The sequence below is a fragment of the Mycteria americana genome, chromosome 15 (genome assembly GCF_035582795.1).
Source record: "Mycteria americana isolate JAX WOST 10 ecotype Jacksonville Zoo and Gardens chromosome 15, USCA_MyAme_1.0, whole genome shotgun sequence".
NCBI lineage: Eukaryota > Metazoa > Chordata > Aves > Ciconiiformes > Ciconiidae > Mycteria > Mycteria americana.
The window spans coordinates 4,381,641-4,397,600 of record NC_134379.1 but is presented as its reverse complement, the minus strand read 5'-3'; the positions used below and the strand labels follow the sequence as shown (position 1 = coordinate 4,397,600).

General features: G+C 46.8%; 1 protein-coding gene and 4 non-coding genes across 16 annotated transcripts in view; all 5 read right to left on the bottom strand.

The window, feature by feature from the left end:
• Positions 1–9,242, bottom strand: part of TEX14 (testis expressed 14, intercellular bridge forming factor) — a 29,865-nt gene extending 20,623 nt beyond the window's left edge. For 11 of the 12 annotated variants that reach the window (XR_012777979.1, XR_012777981.1, XR_012777983.1 and 8 more), the window contains exons 1-5: positions 8,556–8,967; positions 5,759–5,895; positions 4,998–5,079; positions 4,412–4,542; positions 570–721 (exon numbers count right to left, since the gene is read on the bottom strand). Coding sequence is in view for 7 of the 12 variants with exons in the window: in XM_075518064.1 (XP_075374179.1) it covers positions 570–721; positions 4,412–4,542; positions 4,998–5,079; positions 5,759–5,895; positions 8,556–8,813 (760 nt within the window). In the remaining 5 variants the exon portion in view is untranslated. Of the gene's footprint in view, positions 1–569; positions 722–4,411; positions 4,543–4,997; positions 5,080–5,758; positions 5,896–8,555; positions 8,968–9,024 lie in introns of those variants that run through there. The other variant, XM_075518061.1, reaches the window with a different exon arrangement.
• Positions 9,243–9,652: 410 nt separating this feature from the next.
• Positions 9,653–9,861, bottom strand: LOC142417591 (small nucleolar RNA U3). The gene has a single exon (XR_012778062.1). It is a non-coding gene; the product is annotated as a small nucleolar RNA U3 (small nucleolar RNA).
• Positions 9,862–10,744: 883 nt separating this feature from the next.
• On the bottom strand, positions 10,745–10,953 carry LOC142417588 (small nucleolar RNA U3). The gene has a single exon (XR_012778060.1). It is a non-coding gene; the product is annotated as a small nucleolar RNA U3 (small nucleolar RNA).
• Positions 10,954–12,743: 1,790 nt separating this feature from the next.
• On the bottom strand, positions 12,744–12,952 carry LOC142417590 (small nucleolar RNA U3). Its single transcript, XR_012778061.1, has one exon. It is a non-coding gene; the product is annotated as a small nucleolar RNA U3 (small nucleolar RNA).
• Positions 12,953–14,347: 1,395 nt separating this feature from the next.
• Positions 14,348–14,556, bottom strand: LOC142417587 (small nucleolar RNA U3). The gene has a single exon (XR_012778059.1). It is a non-coding gene; the product is annotated as a small nucleolar RNA U3 (small nucleolar RNA).
• Positions 14,557–15,960: the final 1,404 nt, after the last annotated feature.

Sequence of the window (15,960 nt, the reverse complement as noted above, 5' to 3'; positions counted from 1 at the left end):
CTGTAAACCACACTCCGGGTTCTTCACTACCAACTAGCTAATAGAGGGTTTAATTTTTAGAGTAATTGTTTATCCCATTTCACTGCCAAAATAGTCAAAGTCAATACATAACACATTACATTACCTGTAATAACAATAACAATACATTATCTGTAAGTTATCTTAGTGATCAAAAAGATGAAAGCTGCACAGGCTCGCTTTGCATGTTGCAAAGAGTTAACTGAATGTTTTGCTGTCCTTGTATGAAGAAGAAAGATAAACAGCAGAAAAACACCATACACAAAATTGTATCTCTCTAATACCAACCATTAATATCATCCTTTAGTTATGCTATTTTCAGTTTTCTGATTAGATTTTACAAAAGTTTCCAGTAATCTTTGCTATTGTCATCAACATTTGGGGTTTTCGCCTGGAGGGTTCCTTTTCCAAGTCAACTCTGTATGAGCCATCACAGCAAGGTTTCATCCAGTCATGTACGGGAATTAAACAGACATTAGGGGGCTGACAGTCTGCATTGAAAACATTCTGTGGGTTACCCTAGTGACAAAAGCCTAAACCTACAGATATACCTGTCAAGGCCTCCTGCACTACTGTACAGAAGCTATAAATATCTGATTTGACCGTGACAACTTTTTCAAGTATTACTTCAGGAGAGCACCACTTATACAGCTGGGCTGGCACAGGAATACGTGTCAGATCACTGTGTTCTCCGCCATCTTTGCTGTAGAAAGGGAAAAAAGTTGTAAATTGGGACATACAGCACACTCAACTAAAAAGTACATCTTTTGGAATTAAACACCTGAGTTTGTTATATCTGCTTTAATTTAAATACCTAAAAGGTCCAGAGCATACCTGCAAATAAAAATGTGTAATATTTTCACAATAATAAATGTATTTTGGCACAATATAGCAAAGACTTTCTGGTGAAAGTAACACGTCCTTTAACAAATTTACACTCAAAAAGAAATCAGAGGAAGTTGAAAATTTCCCTATAGGAATTTTACAAACAACCCTTTAACCCTGGCCAGCGTTCTCTGACCATGGACAAAATACAAGAAGGTGCTACCTAGCCTGTCAACATTTATTTTGCAATGTATACGTATGTCTAGAAGACAACTTCCTCCTCACATTTAACTATAGGGGTTTTTGTCACTCATTTTACAGTAAGCTGTATCTGAAATAGCCAAGAAATCACCAAGATTTATTAACAAATTGAGTTTGCAAGGAGGTTAGGAAGTATCTTTGCTCCTTTCAGCACATTACCATCGGCAAATTTTTGTTTATTATCAATTTTACTCTCTTTCTTTACAGTCTAACCAGCCATTTACTTCCTTTCTAATCAGACTGCACTACAGGAGAAGTAAAAAATGTATATAAGTAATAACTTACCTAGATGAAATGAATGGTGTCATAAATTAAATAACTCTTTTTGTCACTTGTGGCCCTTAATTACTACCAGTTCATTGAGGTGTGGAATCTTCAACCATTGCAGGTAAGACTCCATAAGCACAAGTTCAGTAACAAGAGGAGACTTAAATTATTTCCACCCCAGCAGCAGAATTAGTGATTCAAAGACAAATTTCATCTCTGGTCTGTAAGATTAAGTTCTATTTCTCTATGATGGTTATCTTTATACTCCAGTAAAGAGCTAGTTCTATTTTCAGATACTTGTAACACAGAAACTAAGTCCACCTGAAACTTGCCATACTGCCTGTGGCAAAGTTAATGTACCTGAGCAGTAAGAATTTGGAGTTCTTTACTCCTGTAACTCTGCTGCCTGACTCAGAGGCAGGAGTCCCTAGTCATCAAGAGGGGCACTTCAGGAGAATTTAGCACGAAATTTGACTTTACTTGTGTTTGTCCCTTTCGCAGAAACAGTGAGGAAGATCTTTACCTCTCTATCATGTATTCCAAGTTGCATAGCTTTGCCTCACCAGAAGAAACAATTTGAATAGCATAGGAGGTAACTGAACGGTGGATAAATCCACGGGAGTGCAGAAAACGCAAAGCGTCGTTAATTTGAAGCAGCACATGCAAAATCGTCTCCATGTGCAGTACTGGGAATTCTGTACGCTGAAAAAAAACAGAAGTACCAAATTTGCGTTGCAGGTCTTTAAAGCCTGATGTAGGGGAAAACTATTATTGCACAGAAGAAGGCAAAGAAAGCAAACATGAAACATGCTGTAGTAAAAGTCAGATGAATTACAGTTGCTAAATAATGTTTGTTCGCAATACCAAACCAACTAATAATACCTTAAAAAGTAGTTAAGAAAAAAAGATATTGACTATGCCAAAATTCACTCTGAAGCAGAACGAACTCTCAGAATTTCTTGCCCTTGACTGCAATTTCTCCAGTAACTTAGATGTCTGCACTCAAACAGTTAAAGAAATAAAATAACAACTCAATTAACTGCAAAAAAGAGAAAAATATTGAGTGACAAAAATAAAACACAGATCAGTTGATGTAAAAAAAAAAAAAAAAAAAAAGAGAGAGAGAGAACCACAACAGAGTTCAAGCCTGCACTTTTATACACAGGCAGTTTGCAATGTACTACATGCAAATATTCAAGGGCTAAAGCTGGTCTCGCCACATTTGCAGTATACAACCACATGCAGAAGATTAGAAGTTCAATTGAATTTATCAGCAGCCATTTTAAGACTGACACCAAAATCAGTGCAACTGCACCTAAGCATTAACTGAAGTATTTGCCAATTACAAACTTTACCAGCTTACAGAGTATCTGATACTGTGCAATGAAACAGAAACCCGGATACACAGGCTGATGATTTTGTCTTCTTGTCCTCTGAGTAAAGATGGTAGATGTAGTTAATAAGCTTCTTTCTCTCAATTAATTACTATTAAAAAAACCATGTATTCCAATTACCCTTTCATGAAGGATGCTGTACAGAGAACCAAAGTTAACCCTTTCGTATACTAAACGGGTTTTCTCCAAGTCACTAGACAGACAAACAGACATCAACTGTAGCAAGTGAGGATGACGGAGTTTACTGCAAAGGGAGAGGAAAAAAAAGAAATTGTAAGGCAAATCTGAGATTAAGAGATAGAGAGTCCTGGCCTTCTAGGCCTTTTTACCAATACAACATGAATGCTTCTAATTTATCATTAAAATACCCAAAGTTTTAAAAGAACCATAGATTGGGAGGCATTTAGGAAACAGTGCTTACTGTCACAACTAGGAGAAACTTTAAATAAGCCATCCAGGAAATGTGCAACGAAGCATTCAACCAGACATAAGAGAAGAGAGTATCATCTTCTCCTGTATTATCTACTGGGGAGCAAATGGAGTGGGAAGAGACAGAAAAAGATGAGACCTGTATTCCTCATTTGGAGAGAAAGTGCAACCACAACCTGACAGTCCTCCCGAGGTTAATCACATTTCCTCACATCACTGGAGACACCCAAACCCCAGGAGCAGTTGTGGCTACTGCACATTCTTTCTTACCTACTATGTTCCTGCTCTGCAATGAGAAGATCAGCTAAGCGGAGTTTACTACAGTTCTGATGGGGCTCAAAGCTGAGTTCCTTCACTGTAACTCTGCTGCCTCCCCACATTAAGCTACAAGGAGAAGAAGAGGAATTTCTACGAGATGCTTTCTGCAAGTTTTTTTCAGTTACAGGATTACTTATAAATAATTTTGTAATTCTGAAATGCTCTGGTGCAATCCTACTGTCAGTAACGTTACTTTGATGATCCTGGCTATAGCATATACTCTTTCAAACCGACAATAAATTCTCATCCTATTAAAGACTGCATGTAGCAGGACAGGTGTGCTGTCCAAAGATGCTACCCTTCCATGACCCAGGGTAAAGAACAAGGACATTCTAAAACTCCTTCCACTAAAGGCCATCAGCCCACTGTGATACAAACCAGAGCTTTGGGAAGATTAAATCACCAATTTGTCAATTCTCTGGATGCCTCTGAGGCACAACTACTTGCTACACAGTACAAAAGATCAAAAAAGCTCAGTGTGCACTTGCAACGCTCATTTCACCATAGGTTTGAGCAAGTGGACTGCAGACATGCATATCCAGAGGCCTGAGGTCTGACCCAAGAATTACAAGGACTAAACACTGAACAACACAATCTGTGCAACCCCAGCAACGTACTTCCCACCACAAAAGGAATCAGTACTGAAACACTGGTACCAATGAATAACCATAATTGGGTTAATATTGCTGGAAAGGACAAGAGCAACCTATAGATATCAAGGGACTCTAAAGAACATATTAATCAGTGGACTGCAGAAAACAAGCTACAAGCAGAAAGCAGTGGATGAATATAGAATAGGCAAAGAAAACTATCCAAACAAAGCATCTGGTACAACAACTTGCTGCTTAATAGTAAGACATACACACTCAGAGGGGCTAAATCCCTTTGATTCCACTTACTTTGTCATGATCATGTATGGTCCAACGTGGTAAGAAAATGTTGGTTCATCATCTGCCTGAACCACGTCTTTTTCCCCAATAATAGGGAGAGATGCCAAGTACCCTAGATGCCTGCTGCCTGCAAGATAAAACTGAAACAACACCAGGGCGTAACCAAAAGGAATATGCAACAGTTCCCAAGATCCATCACATCTGCCGCAAGCTCGCTAAAAACTTGAGTGCAATCACTGCAATGGGAGCATCAGCCAAACCATCAAAATGAAATGTTAAGGTATCTCTGTCAAAAGCTTAACTTTCTAGTGAAGCTGAAATAGGGAAAGCAGAGAAGAAGGTTAAGAACTCCCACAGGTGACATTTAACAGGAGAGTTTCTATTGCCTGCTCCTACCAGCTTCCTCTGATAGGGTCTACTAACAACTAAAGGCCTGAATATTTGTGCTCTCCACAGTTTTTTTCCACCAGGTCAGTAGAAATAAGAACACTCTAAAAATTAAAAATAATACAGGTGGGGGAATTACTGTGAAGAATATGTGACTCTGAAAAACTGTACTAATACCATTAGAAAACCATTATCCATAGCATCTTACCTTCCCAAAACCAAAGCTGTAAATGTTCTTGGCTGCATTAGCTCCACCTTTTAGAAATCTACCCAGAGGACTGTCAACATTTCTAAGTATCAAAAACATAAGCAGTAAGAGTAACTAATACACCAAGGCTTAGAGTAAAACACAAAAAAAAGAGAGAGAGAAAAATGCAGAAATTCTGCAACAGCCATGTATTTCAAATGTTGCATTTGACTGGTCCCACACAAAAAGTGTAATGCGGATGCTGAAATTCCAAATTATTGTGCAATTCATTAAAACTTTTTAGATACATTGTTATGTTATGTATTTGTTTAAAGCAAGATAGCCAATTTAAAAAAATATATATATACACACACACACAGGCAACCTGCATCGCTTTTTGTTCACAAGTATGTGTTTTTCTTAACATGTATCTGACATAAATGGTCTTGCAACAGTTGGAAATACCCCCAGAAGATTTGCAGTGGCCTTAAAAGTTCAAGAAACAAACTACTTCATGTTACCGCCACTTTGATACTATTAAAATCCAGTACTTTACACTGCTGATTTCAAGAATATCTCTTAATATACCGATATTTACAACTATCAAGTCTCTATTTGGAACTCTCACAACAGAAATAAAAAGTATCACCATTCCTAACACACATTGGTTTTAAATCTGATATTGCCAAAAAGAAGCAAGAACATGTACATTTTAAGGTAATAGAATATGGAAGTAAAAGTCCTTGTAGTCAGTTGCTCCACACTTGAGCATATATTCTTACCCTTGAACAAGACCACCAAACCTAGACGGACTGCAGACTAGCGCTTTTGATGAGCCAACCTTCCTGAGTAGATCAAAGGGAAAATTTTGAATGGCAGCCTGCATGTGGAATGTACAACGCTGTATAAATTCCAGCATCTAGAGAGGAGGGAGAGGGAAAAAACAACAACAAAAATATTACTTCAGAACTGCAAGACAAACCATTTTAGATTAATAGATCATTACTACTGAAAAAATAACTAGGTACTTGCAATATTTAAATAGGCATTTCAAGAAATGGATACACAGACAAACTTGAAGAAAATCGATTACATGAAAATGTAAGAGAAAGCTTACTTCAAACACTAGATGACTAACTTTCAAGACATTCACCCACTGAAAATTGTAGTATCAGGTTTCTTTTTAAGAGGAGCATTGCAATAAAAGGAAAGAGGAGTATTATAATGAGTTTTAAATCAATATCGCAGTCATGAATAAACCTCGATGTTGCATTTTGCTACCATGCTAGCAAAAATTACATTTGCTGATGTTGTTCATGCTGTGCTGGTTTTGGCTGGGATAGTTAATTTTCTTCATACTAGCTAGTACAGGGCTGTGTTTTGGATTTCTGCTGAAAACAGTGTTGATAACACAGGGATGTTTTAGTTACTGCTGAGCAGCGCTTACACACAGTCAAGGCCTCTTCTGCCTCTCACCCCACCCCACCAGCGAGGAGACTGGGGATGCACAAGAAGTTGGGAGGGGACACAGCCGGGACAGCTGACCCCAACCGACCAAAGGGCTATTCCATACCATATGGCGTCATGCTCAGCATAGAAAGCTGGGGAAGAAGAAGGAAGGGGGGGGGGGACATTCGGAGCGCTGGCATTTGTCTTCCCAAGTCACCGTTATGCATGATGGAGCCCTGCTTTCCTGGAGATGGCTGAACACCTGCCTGCCGATGGGAAGTAGCGAATGAATTCCTTGTTTTGCTTTGCTTGCGTGGCTTTTGCTTTACCAATTAAACTGTTCCTATCTCAACCCACAAGTTTTTCTCACTTGTACCCTTCCAATTCTCTCCCCATCCCACCAGAGGGGAGTGAGTGAGTGGCTGTGTGGGGCTCAGTTGCCAGCTGGGGTTAAACAACAACACACTGTGGGATAATTGCTGAGGTGACTTAGAAATTAAACTTATATTCACACTTTTAGGTAAGGCACAGCATTGAAGAAGCCTCCCAGGTGGAATGCGGCTGACATGCAAGGAATCCATTCCATGGAAGTTCCCTAGGCCTGCAACCTTAGATGTCGGTAACGCCAGGGGAACTCGGTGTGCTGACTCTAAGAGGTACAGCTCAGAGGGTGGAGCGGTGTGGAGATACCGCGGCCAGGCTCTGTGATAATATGGGAACTTGAAGGTATCATGGAACTGATAAGCTGCATATTTACTACCCTGGGCCAACAGCCTGTCACGTTTTTGACAAAATGCTGTCCTTTTGGTGAACTTTGCTCATTATAACATCATTATAATACCAAAACACACCTCCATCCCAAAAGCTACCTGCCTCCAAGGTGCGACCACCCCTCACTGAGCTTGCACTCTGAATTTTCCTAGCTTATACCTTTAAAAGCGAAGTGAGAAAACTTTACACCAATCCTAAACAAAGGTATGTATGACTAGAGTCACTCAAGCTCCACCTGAAAGGTGAAAGATAGTATAAAATGGTTTGAGAGAAAGATAATGTTAGGGAAGACACCATCGTGTACCACTCTGACATTTGGGATCAGTCAACAGGCTGAGCCTCTCTTCCCCCCCATCAGGACGCCTTTGGGTAAGAGTCAAACACTTGGTTATACCAAGTGCCTCCCCGGGAAACTTAGAAATCTCTATAGAGTCACTTTATTATCTTTTAACGTGTTTGTAGCCGGCAGTGTTACTCATATTCTTGGTATTTGCACGTGCTTTGCAGACAGTGAATTTACCACTGGTAATCCAAAGAATCTGTGTGTCTGTTGCCCTAATAAACTGCACTCTTCATTGATCTAGCCGTGGTAGTTCTCATTGAACATGACCAGACTCTTTAAGTGCGGTCGTGATACGTGCAACACGACTAGACTGGGGGTGTAAGCGTGTTATTAGTGAATCCGTAATCGTGAAGTTCAGTACGCTGGACACAACCGGACTTACAACGTTGTAAATTAATGCTGTCACCTTAGTGAAAGCCCTGAGAGGGCTCTGGTTCTGATAAGTGGCTATACGCACAATACTTAGAAAATAAACCGTTGACCAAGTCTGAGACTAAGACTGGACCTAGCGACACCTTGACTCCTCTCTGAGAAGGAGTTTAGAAAGCAAGGGGGTCCTGTCTGAACCTTGTGACTCAACGGGAGGGTTCCCCCCCAGCCACTCCTCAGACTCCTATTTGTAACGTGACAGTAACTCTTATCGCAACACACACAGACTGAGATACACTTGAAAACTACTTCAGGTTTGCTCCTGAATTGCACATACATGCAAACAAACTACATACATCAGGGATTGAAAACAAGGGCCTGTCATTCTCCTCAATGCACACTTACGCATAAAGGTCCTAACAAGTTACAGACAGACATGCCCCTGCACCTGAGCAAAACCTTAGTTAAATAATCTGAATCATGAGGACTTGAAAATACCATTACTGATGTTGAAAAATAATGTTAAATAATTATCTAACATGTAAAAGCCAAGAATTTCTCCCTGGAACATTGGAATTTCTTCACTTTAAGATGAAGATGTGAGCCACGTATGTAGCACATATTCAACACGTATTACACACACATACCTGAGCACTGCTTTCTTTTCCAGCTGACATAGCCCAGTACTGAGGATTTTTTCCATCTTCATCATGTACTCTCAGATCACCTCCTTCATCCAATAACTTGCTAAGAATCCACTGATTTCCTGAGAATGCAGCTGCATGGACTGGGGTGCTTCCATCGTAACAGCGACTGAGGAATGTTAAAGCAGAAATGTTGCAGCCTACCCCTACTACACTCAACCAGCTGTGCCTCTGGGAAAAAAAGCAGCATACCTGGAACATTTATGTACCCCCAGAACAACATCATACACCATGAAATAAGGAAAATTAGGCACCCACTTACCTCTGAGTATCTTTGGCTGAAATAGCAACACACATCTTAAGCACTTCTTCATTTATATTCAGTCAATATTACGCATTACTTTGACTAAAAACACTAAAAGATTAAACATTAGTTTCAATTTAAGAATAAAAATTTATTTTTATACTTAACTGATTAGCATCTGAGCCATAATCCAACAGCACATCCACTATTTTACCAAGACCTAGCAATGCAGCGGTGAAGAGAGCAGTTTGGCCCATGGAATTTACAGCATCAACAAAAATACCTACAAAAAAACAAAAGATTAAGGGGAGTGCCTGTTCCCCGCAGCCCGAATAAAAGGCAACAGTTCATTAACACTGAAACTGACTGCCATATTCCCTCTGAGATATTGGAAATATGAAAACATAATGATATTAACAGAAATTGAGACAAAGAGCAAAGGACCTTCCTTCTAACTTTCTATACATATCATGCACTGCTTGTCCACAATGTTTTCAAATAAAGGATGTACAAATATCAGAGGCAAAGTATTAATCTGAATGAGCACAGATAACACCAAAGGACTGCATTAATAAAAAGATTAAATTCTTCTGAAGTAGTAATTAAGAGTTAGATGACTAATTTGTTACTTTAACAAATTGTCTTCAAAATAATGAATTCCACTCTGCATTAAAAAGAAAAAAGGTAGCCTAGAGGAATACGGATCTGAAACCACAGCTGCGTGGGAAGTTCACTCATGTATAACAAAACCCACCTGCCTTTAGAACCAAAAGAAAGAAAAAAAAGAGGGGCACAAACCACTCAGCCCGTGCTCTCTCCCTCCCAGCCCCGAAAGACTGGGAACGGTCATCAATGGCGGGCGGCTCCTGCCCAAGCAGCACCGCCCGCCCGCTTCGCGCTCAGGAGAGAACACCTCGCTCCTCCTCGTGGCTTGTGACGCCGTACAGGTGCGATCACTCTCCTCTAGTGACCAACTACAGAAATGATCCCTGAAAGTATAGTCTTAACAACACACCCCCCGCGCCGCCACCCCCACCGCCACGCACTGCCCTCTACCACACGGACACACCACCCCAACGAAACACCGCAAGGACAGCGACCCTCCCCGCGCTCCCGCCGAGCCCCCGCCGCCGCGGAACCCCGGCCTGCGACCCACGGTCCCGCTCCGCTACCCACGGGACGGCCGCGCGGGGCGGTGAGCGGGACACGCCCCCTCATTTGCATTCTCGGCCTCAGACAGCCAACCAGACGCGCCGCTCTCAGCCAGACAGGCGCGCGGACACCACCCTCCGCAGCGGGCCCCGGGGGGCGCTTGGGCCCACCAAGCGCGGGGGCTTCGGGCAGCGCTTCGGTCGCGCTCCGCGGGCCACCCATTGCCGCCACCCCAACAACCGCTCTCTGCGCACCGTCCCCTCAACCACCGGGCGCAGCCTGGGTCCCGAGCGCCGCGGTGCGAGTGACGCAGCGTGTCAAGTGCGAGCACGCGCGCTCTAAGCGGGGCCAGAGCGGCCCCCGCAGCCCCCTCACCCGCGCGGCTCGGCGGCTCTGTGCCACCAGAGAGCACCTTCCGCCTAACCCCCTCCAACGGCAGCGAGCGACACCCGCGGCTCCAAAGCCGCCCGGCCTTTCAGCGACAGCGCGACGCGACAGGGAAGAGAGCAGGGCCTCCCTGGCCCCAACACGCTCTCAACCCCTTCCGGACAGCATTAAAACCCCTTTGGAGCACCCGCACGATTCCACGGCTTCTCCTCGACTCAGACTCTGCGGTAGCAGAAAGTCGGTAGCCTCCTCGGCGGGCGCGAAGCTTCTCGCGGGCCAACACACACTCCTCTTTCCACTCAGAAAACTGCTCTGCTTTTGGAACCGAGGCAAAAAAAAAGGGGCACAAACCACTCAGCCCGTGCTCTCTCCCTCCCAGCCCCGAAGGACTGGGAACGGTCATCAATGGCGGGCGGCTCCTGCCCAAGCAGCACCGCCCGCCCGCTTCGCGCTCAGGAGAGAACACCTCGCTCCTCCTCGTGGCTTGTGACGCCGTACAGGTGCGATCACTCTCCTCTAGTGACCAACTACAGAAATGATCCCTGAAAGTATAGTCTTAACAACACACCGCCCGCGCCGCCACCCCCACCGCCACGCACTGCCCTCTACCACACGGACACACCACCCCAACGAAACACCGCAAGGACAGCGACCCTCCCCGCGCTACCGCCGAGCCACCGCCGCCACGGAACCGCGGCCTGCGACCCACGGTCCCGCTCCGCGACCCACGGGACGGCCGCGCGGGGCGGTGAGCGGGACACGCCCCCTCATTTGCATCCTCAGCCTCACACACCTAATCAGACGCGCTGCTCTCAGCAGGCAGGCGCGCGGCTCCGCCTCCGCTCCCCCGCCGCTCAGGCCACCCGGCCCGGCGCCGCTCGCTGCCCTTCGCCCGCGCTGCGCCCGGCTACCGGCGCCCCGTCCTCCACCCACGCAAGTACAGGGCCGCAGAGCCCGGGCTCCGCAAACAACACGTCCCACCCTGGGGCTACACCCACCCGAGCCTGGGCTGGCTAACTGCAGTACCAACAACTCGCTCCTCTCCGGGAGCAGAAATGGGACCCTGGCGGCAGCACATCACGTCACGCCCAGCCTCGGGTGGCTGCAGCTCTACCAGCTACTGACAACAACATCATCTCTCAAATGGCGATTTGTAAGGAGTCCGAGGAGCCTCCAGATCTGACGTACTGCAGAGACACAGACAAGTTACAGCTAATACAACAGCCTACGCTTTCTTCAAAGTCACGCGGAGGCTATGAAAAACCTCCCCCTGACAATTGTTAGGAAAATCGCATTTCCAAACTATTGCACCAATTATTCTTTATCGTATGAAATTGTATGAACTTTCTTAAGACATGTAATGGCATTCTGCATAGTCATGGTTGAGTGAGCATGACTAAAGGACCCCCAGCTCATTGCAAGGACAGCTCCCACCCTGAAGATAACATTTGTTTCTCAGAATCTTAAAAGCTGTCCAGGAAGAACCAAAGATATCCCTGGACTATCAAGAGAAGGCCAGCACCCCAGCCCCTCTAACACTTCGGTGAAACCCTTCCATTACTTGGCATCATAGATAAGTAACTGCAGCAAGACTAACTCCATAGATCCATAAAGAAGCAAATGGCTTCCATAACTCCTAGATCCATAAAGAAGCAAATGGCTAATGACGCCATAGAATTATAGTTGCTTTGCAAAACGGCAGTGTGCGTGTGTGTTAAGTAGTGACTGCTCAAATCATCTTGTGCCTGAAAGGTGTAAGAACCATGCGTAAAACTGTATCTGGGGTGCCCCAGTTTGAATGGGACATCTCATGTGCATGAATAAAGAGTTACTCTTGTAATTCTGTATTTTGCATCCCAGCCTCTCTCCTCGGACAGCACAGGCCAGTTGCAAAGTTTTCATGACACAATACAAGAGACGACTGTCTGTCTGTGCTCACCAGGCAGCACTGCACGTCTCTTGCCTGCTGCTCTGAAGGGGACACATTGGCTTCGTCACCTTGCCCTGCACAACAGGTGGTTCGAGAACACCATTGCCTAACTTGCACAGCCAGGTACCAACAAACTTTCAAAGCGTTTCTTTTCACTGAACAACCCCACCCCACCGGACATTAAAACCTAAACCGGCCAGGCTGCTTCCCCCCTCCCCTGCCTGTGGAAGGCCCACACTGTCACTGCTATCGAAAATCCACTGAGGGACTCGGGACGCAGGAGGCAGCCGAGAGCCTACGTGTTCTGCAGGACGTGTTTGTTCGGAGGCTCGCAGGGAACTGCCCCTTACCAGAGACACCCTCCTCTCCCCGCACCAACTGCTTTTGGAACCAAGGCAAAAAAAAAAGAGGGGCACAAACCACTCAGCCCGTGCTCTCTCCCTCCCAGCCCCGAAAGACTGGGAACGGTCATCAATGGCGGGCGGCTCCTGCCCAAGCAGCACCGCCCGCCCGCTTCGCGCTCAGGAGAGAACACCTCGCTCCTCCTCGTGGCTTGTGACGCCGTACAGGTGCGATCACTCTCCTCTAGTGACCAACTACAGAAATGATCCCTGAAAGTATAGTCTTAACAACACACCACCCGCGCCGCCACCCCCACCGCCACGCACTGCCCTCTACCACACGGACACACCACCCCAACGAAACACCGCAAGGACAGCGACCCTCCCCGCGCTACCGCCGAGCCACCGCCGCCGCGGAACCGCGGCCTGCGACCCACGGTCCCGCTCCGCCACCCACGGGAAGGCCGCGCGGGGCGGTGAGCGGGACACGCCCCCTCATTTGCATCCTCAGCCTCACACACCCAATCAGACGCGCTGCTCTCAGCAGGCAGGCGCGCGGCTCCGCCTCCGCTCCCCCGCCGCTGAGGCCGCCCAGTCCGGCCCGGCGCCGCTCGCTGCCCCCCGCCCCACTGCGCCCGGCTACCGGCGGGGCGCCGGCGTCCTCCACCCACGCAAGCACAGGGCCGCAGAGCCCAGGCTCCGCAAGCAAATTGCCCAGCACCGTTCACTGGCGCTACGCCCACCCGAGCCTGGGCTGTTGCAGTTTTCATGAGACAATACAAGAGACGACCGTCTGTCCGTGCTCCCTCTGCCCCACGCCACCAGAGGAGAAGAGGCCCCAGCACCAACACGGGGCAGCACTGCATGTCTCTTGCGTTCTGCTCTGAAGGGGATGTATTGGCTTCCAGGGGCTACCAAGGCCCAACACTTTCAGGCAGACTCTCATGTACAACTAGAACAACCCCACAGAGTACCATCGTCATTAACGCTATCCTTTACATCTCTGGATCCAGCCTGAGCACCAAAGGACTTCCACACCACAGTGTCAACATAATGCTGATCAGTTTCTCCCAGCCCCAGACCCCAGCAGATACATCAGGTTGGATCCTGAGGCCACAGGGTATTCTATCTTCCATGGCATTGGACGGCATAAGGAGCACAATATCAAACAGTTTCTCCCTAACTCCCATCAGACTCTGGACAAAAGTTTACCATGCTCCAGATCTAGCCTGAGCGACACAGGCTTCCACAACACGTCACGAAAGGCAAATCCTGAGCAGTTTCTCCTCAGTCCCTTGTCACCCTCCAATGAACACTGTTCATCAGAAACAACTCCACAGTACCCACCACATCACCTTGCTCTATACAACAGATGGCTCGAGAATACCATCGCCTGGTTTGCACACCCAGCTACTAACAAACGTTCAAAACATTTCTTTCCACTCAATAACTAACTTCACCCCCCTCGGACATTAAAACCTAAACCTATCCCGTACTGTCTGCTATCGAAAATCCACTGAGGAGCTTGTGAGAAACCAAGTACTGTCTGCTCTGGGGCGCAGGAGGCAGCCTACGTGTTCCGCGGGACGAAGGCTCGCAGGGAACTGCCCCTGACCAGAGACACCCCCTTCTCCCCGCACCAACTGCTTTTGGAACCAAGGCAAAAAAAAAAGGGGCACAAACCACTCAGCCCGTGCTCTCTCCCTCCCAGTCCCGAAGGACTGGGAACGGTCATCAATGGCGGGCGGCTCCTGCCCAAGCAGCACCGCCCGCCCGCTTCGCGCTCAGGAGAGAACACCTCGCTCCTCCTCGTGGCTTGTGACGCCGTACAGGTGCGATCACTCTCCTCTAGTGACCAACTACAGAAATGATCCCTGAAAGTATAGTCTTAACAACACACCGCCCGCGCCGCCACCCCCACCGCCACGCACTGCCCTCTACCACACGGACACACCACCCCAACGAAACACCGCAAGGACAGCGACCCTCCCCGCGCTACCGCCGAGCCACCGCCGCCGCGGAACCGCGGCCTGCGACCCACGGTCCCGCTCCACCACCCACGGGGCGGTGAACGGGACACGCCCCCTCATTTGCATCCTCAGCCTCACACACCCAATCAGACGCGCTGCTCTCAGCAGGCAGGCGCGCGGACACCGCCCCCTGCGGGGAGGCCGCCCCGCCCCGAGCTGCGCAGCCCCCGCGGCGCGGAGGGAGGGCGGGACCCGTCTGCCGCGGAAGTCAGCGCCCGCCTGCAGCGGAGCCCAGCGCCCGCAGCGCTCGGGCAGCCCCAGCTGGCACATCCAGTCAGCGGTGCTCTAGAGAAGTCACGCCTCTAGGAACAGGCCAGGCTATTGAAGTTCTTCATAGTAAAAACGAAACAGAACTGCATCGAGGTTTCGTTTACAAAATTCCCTGGTCCCATGTACTTAAAAGTCTAGGTGTCAAAAAGACCAGTATCTAGTCCATACCTAAAGCATTTTACAATCAGAATTAAAGTTAAAATCCCATTTAAAGAGTGTATTCCTAAAGCACACACTCAGAATTTTAGTTTTACACCACCTCAATCATTTCCTTATGAGCACCTTACAACTAAAAGCTTAGTTTTCTTTTCAATTTACTTATACTCATAACATGTTTTTTGATGCAATAATTAGTGCCACTTACCAGAAAAGGCAAACTATAATACATTTTGCAAACATATTTCACTCACAAAATGCAATTGTACACAGTAGGCTTTTTTTACCACAAATATAAGCATACAGGAAAAAGTAAAACTTTTCTGCCAGTACTTGTCTAAACTTAGCTTTTACCTTTTTTCAGAAGCTTCTTCACTTTCACATAGTTTCCTTGCCTGACATACTCATGCAGCTGAGCTTCCAGGGAGTCACCTTTTATACTTCCAAGCTGGACTGGGCAGGGAATTGGAAGAGGGAGAGCGTGAGCCATCTTGTTTCCTCAACAGAACTAGGAAAAGGTATGAAACATAATGAAGCTGCAAAACACCATAGCTCAAAGACTTCAAAAACTTCAGTAGCTGGCACAATGAGCCATGGCTGCTTCCTCCAGACAACTCTTTGAGACAGAGGGTGAAGGCAACTCAGCCCTCTAGTCCTGCTGGCTACCTCCCTCCCCCCAGCTGTGCCCTCTGACGAAAGGCCTGCCCGCGAGACACACCGATGAGGGACTCTGTTAGTGGGCAAGGCCTGGCCAAGGGAAAACATGGTCCCAAAGAAGAAAAGGGAGAGGTGACAACCCGGGGATCGCAGACAGACCCCTAAAGCCAGTCAGGTGTGT